Source organism: Python bivittatus, unplaced genomic scaffold (genome assembly GCF_059951505.1).
Source record: "Python bivittatus isolate LINGU-HERP-01145 unplaced genomic scaffold, Pbiv_v1 ctg000520_np1212, whole genome shotgun sequence".
Lineage (NCBI taxonomy): Eukaryota > Metazoa > Chordata > Lepidosauria > Squamata > Pythonidae > Python > Python bivittatus.
This window is the reverse complement of record NW_028277080.1, coordinates 3,241,197-3,247,196: the sequence shown is the minus strand read 5'-3', so window position 1 is coordinate 3,247,196 and position 6,000 is coordinate 3,241,197. Positions and strand designations below refer to the sequence as shown.

The 6,000-nt window shown below is 41.1% G+C and overlaps 1 protein-coding gene across 2 annotated transcripts in view; it reads left to right on the top strand.

Moving 5' to 3' along the window:
- The first annotated feature begins 2,456 nt into the window (after nucleotides 1–2,456).
- ATP1A1 (ATPase Na+/K+ transporting subunit alpha 1) overlaps nucleotides 2,457–6,000 on the top strand; it is a 29,085-nt gene continuing 25,541 nt past the window's right edge. The window contains exon 1 of one of the 2 annotated variants that reach the window (XM_088147523.1): nucleotides 2,457–2,688. In XM_088147523.1, coding sequence (XP_088003649.1) covers nucleotides 2,677–2,688 — 12 coding nt within the window. In that variant the 5' untranslated portion in view covers nucleotides 2,457–2,676. The remainder of the gene's footprint in view (nucleotides 2,689–6,000) is intronic. The other variant, XM_088147522.1, reaches the window with a different exon arrangement.

Genomic DNA, 6,000 nt, shown 5'->3' with positions numbered 1-6,000 from the left:
GGAAGTGGTTTGCCAGAGCCTCCTTCCTAGAGCAGAACCCAGCTGGCGTGCGCAGGAGGCAGGGTTTCCGTTGCTTAGTAAAGTAAAATTAAAAATGCCAGAACTGAGATTAAGCATATACTACATAGGATGTTTGGTAAATTTAGGTGGACCTGAATGGGTCACTTCAAATCAGGTGATAACATGCTGATTTGATAAAGATATTCAACAGCAATAATTATCAAAAAGAATGTTGCCAAGTATGAGTATGTGATGCAAGTGGATCCTGGATTAGAAAAATTATTATACTTGGCAAGGTTGAGGGAAGGAGGAGAAGACAACAAATCAGATAGGTAGACAGGATCAGGGAGATCAGTGGAATGTCCTTAGACAAGCTACTGACTGTTGCTGAGGACAAGTAAAGATGGGCATTGTCCATACAGTCAGAGATCAAGCTCAATTTGATGGCATGTTGTTTATTTCCCATATCCTGAGTCCCAGTGTATAGAAAAGAAGGTCATGGCCTTTATGAGCTACCGGGTTTTTTCCCCGATTTCTGGTGAATGGCTTAATAAGCCCTATTACAGCAATATTTCAACATCATTCTGTAGTGCATAAGTCTGAGGTCCAGGTTTTCATCTCAAGCTCACAAATGATTTTAGAAGACTCTTAATTAAGCTTATCATGCTACATCCAAACACACTTCTACCAATTTTTATGAGGTTCAACCCATCTCATGTCAACAGTCTGTCATCTAGATAACCAAGCCCTTGCTCCTAGAAACCAAATCAATCCCATCAAGGAAGTGTAACAAGTATTATTTTCTTTTCCATCAACTAGAAAGAGGGATATGGCAAAAGCTGCTGAGCCTTCAGGATTTTGATTGTTCTTCCTTGATTTTTGAAGTGCATGTTGCATGGTTCCTTGCAGTATTATTTCTCCCCATATGGTTAGCAGGAAGAAATGTCAGCAGACTTGATAAATCTTAAAAGTTGTCCTGTCAGATCCATGAACTTTGTCCTTGGCTTATAATTTGTCCCTGGTATTTATAATTGTGTATAGCTATTGTTTTTTTTCCTTTTAAATATAATAAAGAAAACAAAAAAATCCTTCCTGTTTCTCTCTCTCTCACACACACACACACACATTCACTGCCCCCACCCCACCCCACCCCACCCCCAGGATTCTTCCACCTAACCACCATTCACAAACAGGAACTCTCTTAAGTATAAGTGGTGGAAACAGCATTCCTATTTTTTCCTACATAAGTACAACATTGCAGGCTCTACTGGCAATCACCACTGGGAGTGTACAGTATATTGGGAAGGGAAGGGCATTCGTTGCCTTTCTGGAGGATGAAAGCTTATACTTCTGAATTCTGTTCTCATACTGGTTACTTTTTACATAATGCAATGACTTTTCCCTTAAACAATTTCCTTTAAAAGTTTATATATTTATATTTATTAGTAAATATAATATAAAATGTATTTATGTTATATATAATAACACATTAGGAAAAAGATTTTTCACAGAACAGTGAATATCTTTGTATTTTCTGACATCTACATCATCTACAAAAGGAGAATATAAAGTCTCCTACAACCTTTCAGTGTCTTACAATTTGATGAAGACACGTAGGTTTAAATGAAATATTTAAATAGCTGCAATTCTGTGATTCTTCAGTCCCTGCTAGAAAGATTCGTACAAAGACAGATCACTTTGATGTCATAAGAAATCAAATGTTCCAAAGTTGGAATGGTATTGAGAAAAATAAATAAAATAAATACTGCAAGATGAAAATGGTCCCATATACCCATCTGTTTAGTAAACCTGGGAGTCCCCCCACTCATGCTCACATCAACAAATACTTGGAGAGCATCTTCATGTTCCTAGAGAGAACATACTGGTTGCTGTGTTCAGTGCAATAATTTCTAGACATTTCTTAGAAATACGTTTTATGAAAACGTTTACATCATTGTATTTCTAATGTTTCAGTATAAAAGAAAGGTGGTGTATTTGTATAAAGTTAAAAGTATATCCCAGATGTTTTGCTAGTTTAATGTCTAATGTTTACGTTCTATTTCACATTTGTTAGAATCTATCCTCGACTTTAATTGCTCATCTAGAAAGTCGTTTAAAGTTGTACTGTCGAGAATTAACAGGTCTCTCTTTTCAGCTAGTCAGGCGCTTGCGAAAAGCGTTCAAATGGAGTAACTGGCGCACAATGAGCAAGTCCACAGCTAGATTTTTTCGCTCGCTTTTACGCAGAGAGCAGAGGCTCACTCCCCCGTCCCCTTCTCAGGCACTTGAAAGAGCCGACACGAGAACCCGAGAAGAATCGCTTCGGTAATGCCCGCCAGGCCCTTCCAGCGACGTAAACCGACCGAGAGGCCCTTCCACCTATCCATTATTTTTCCTCAGGGCGGAGCCAGCACCGCTCAAGGGCGGGGCGGATGAGGCTGGCCAGCTGGGTTTAGGCGGCACAGGCGCTCTTAGGCGGTCACTCCGGCTGCGTTCCGCGGGTGATCCGGCAAGCGGTCGGTGAAGAGGGGGGGGCGGCCCAACAAGCGTTCCCCAGCCGGGCTTTTCACTTGCTTGCAGCGCACACGTGGCAATCTCTCCTTCTCTATCTGCCAAGACCACCCCCCCCGCGGAGACCGAGAGCAGCACCACAAAGAATCGTCGGCAGTCGCCACCATGAGCAAAGGGGTGAGGAGAATAAAAAGACGGAGTGGGGGTGGGGACCACCGCGGGGACCACCGCGGGAACACGGTCGCGCCTCTTGGGCAGGAGGCTGTAATCGCCTGGGCCCCGGCGGTACGAACAGCGGTGGTACCGCCTGTTGCTAGCGAAGGAAGTTTCTTTTCTCTCATGGCACCGGTGGCCAGCGCAGCCCCCGCCTGCTTGGCTGCCTAACGGGCGCCTTTTTCTGAGGATGGATGGCGCGCTGCCGTGATCCCTGCCGTCCAGCTCCGTTTGCATCGAGAAGCGCTGCCATCGAGGCTGAAAAGACGGAGCTTAAAAGCGCGGCCCTAAAATCTAGAGCTGCGAATATACCCCAAACACGAGGTTCTTTTAGAAGCGGAACAGGATCTTGCCGTAGGGCGGATAATTCCACCCTCCGCGGCTCGCGGTGCGCAAACAGGCTGTCGGATCGTGAAGCAGCGAATCGCTGGTGGGAGGGGGCGGGCCGACTGACGACCTCCGGAAAGGGGTTCGGAAAATTCCGCGGCGGTATCTTATTTTCTCGTGGTTTTAACCGGTGGAGAGGCCAGTCAGAATGGCGTGCCGAAGGTTGCAAGAATCGAATTCTTCTCCGAATTTCGGAGAGGAGGGCTGGTGTTACTTTTCGAAAAAAACCTCCTGTTTAAAACAACAATCCCACAGGTGGCAAACTATTATCTGAGTTACATATAGGGGCATAAAGTTATGTCTCGGAGACATTAAGAAATGCCGGATCGGTCTCATTTTATCATGAATGTAGGAGAGTTCCGGTTTTGGCCTTTTCAGTGCATGCCATTCGGCCCGCAACCTTCCCTGGGTTGCTCGGGAAATCCATTCAGTTCCTACTCCTTCAATTTAATTTAATTGACAGTTACCTATTTGTTAATTTACCAATTTAATGTGACATGAGGAAACTGAAAATATATGGATACACACATAACATTCGTCTTTTTTTTTGTCAGGAATGTCTTGGAGAGAAATATTACTTCCTTCATTTGAATAGCCTTTAAAAGGCATAACTTTCTACTTAGCAACCATGAAGTTACAAGAGTTAGTCATGACTTCAGAAAAGTGAAAAAGATATCCAGGCCAGTTCAGACATGATACTTCAAGCTTTTCTGTAGCTTGGATATTTTTAAACAACCTTCCAATCTGAAAGGGGGAGTGAATCACCAGTGTGATTTTAAAAATGGTGAAGACCTATGGCTGGCTTGATTAAAAAAGCATAACATGATTTTCTTAAACTAAACATACAGGTTGCTTGTAAGTGTTTCTTGTACTTCAGTTGTCTCCTGTTGAAGAGGAGTGTTACTGATTAAGTGAAGAATGTTTAACTTCCTACTGGAGTGCTGCCATTTTGTCTATTAACTCTCTTGTGGGAATCTGGATGCTTTTCTGATCAGTCCACACCTAGAAGAACAATTGAAAATCTCAGAAAAGTATCCTAAATGAAAAATGTGTCTGGCCAATTGCCTACAGTTTGTGTCTGTAGCATGGTGTTTGTGTTTTTCTTCCAAAGAGTTTGGGGTTAATGCTTTTCACTCCGGCCTCTAAATATCCTTGCCCCAGCCTGTTAAGATTCTTTCTTGGCCTAAAGATTGGTCCAAGGTCATTGGGTGATCGGTGACAGAGTGCAGTAGTCTAATCACTTATATTCTAACAGGACACAGCATAGGCGGTTTCAGATGGCACAAAAGCAAATGTTCTTCCTTGTACATAATGTTGAAATCATGTTTATACACTTGAATATTTGAATCTTGTTAGAGGAACTTTCTTTCACTATTTCTGCAGAGGCCTTAAGGGCATCTGCAGAATGATTGCTGTTCAGAATTGTTTGTTAAGTAGGGCAGGTGGAAACAAGAAGCTGTTGCCACATTGTGGAAACTTCTATAAAATCCTGTGGTTTGATGCAACAGTTTGCTTCATTTTCAGGTGCTTATGTGATTGTTTCAGACAGTGGATACTGTTATTTTTAATGCCTTTGGGTGAAGTTTGGGGCATTAAAGAATCATAGAGTAAAACCTGAATAAACTAACCTGCTTGCATTGATAGGAATTTTTGTTGGTTTTCAAATAACTGCAATTTATAGTAGCAGGAGAGTCATCTAGTGTTTTCTTAGGCTTTTAATCTCTTTGCTTTTCCAGTCTAGTTCTAAAGATGTACCAAATTTTGTAGGATTTACTGCCTCAAAATAATGTTGAGGATTGCAGATAGTTCTATTGTGTAGTCCACAGTAGTTATGCTGTGTTGAAGAAACAATGTTAATGGCCAAGGAGATGTGCATTGGCTGGCTTGATTAGAATTTGGCCAACTTTTTTTTTTTTTAGCAAGGTTCTGGATGGCAAAGGCTAGAAAGAACTCAGTACAGAGGTTTCCTGTAAATTCTTAATATGTTCATAAACTATGTCTAGCTCTATGATTCTAGATTTATATTAGCAGTTGGCAGCTTCCCAGGGAAAAAATTATTTAAGGCTCGGGAACATAGATTTTGAACTGGCTTTACTTTTATGAATAACAACTAGATTTCTTAATTCATTGCAACTTGCAGCTATGAAGTTGTATCTTTATTCTAGGAAATGTAAGAGCTTCTTTTGAATGCTCTGTTACTTCCCTGGTAAAATAAACAAAGTTGAGATTCTGTAGTTTGGGAATTCTCCTTGTTAGCACTGGCTTCATTAATCAAATCACAGAGGGATCTCTGATTCAGAAGAATCAGATTGGATTTCAAATAAAGAGTAACAACCAGGCTATACTAAAAACTCAGATGAATTTATTTCAACACAAGAGAAATGGAAAATTACTCCAACCTATCTTGTTACTCTTTGAGCGGGTTAGATCCTTGGGTTTGGCTCTTACGTAAGCAGCAATTCAAGTATAGTTGCAAGGCATAGCCTTCCTGCGCAGATTATTACTGTAAATGTAAATGGGAACCTTCCTGTCTAATTGAGACTATGGATGCAGTATTAGCCATGACTTTTTTTCTTAAGTGCACTATTTTCAGTTTTAACAATGTGAAATTGAACCATGTTTGCCTCATTTCAGGATGGCTCCTATGTCTCCAATACTTGGCATATGTATGAACTGCCCTCCCCTTTTGTAACTAAAATCCCTTTGTAGCAAAGTGTTTATACAATTTGGGAAAAAACAAACAGTTGTGTTAATGGAACATAAAAATCACAGAAGAGGTGATTCTAAAAGCAAATGTATTTTAAGAACTCATTCAAATGTATATCTTTGTAGTTAAAAAAAAAAAAAAAGGTAAAGAATTTGTTAGCATCTACCCGTACTGCCCCTTCT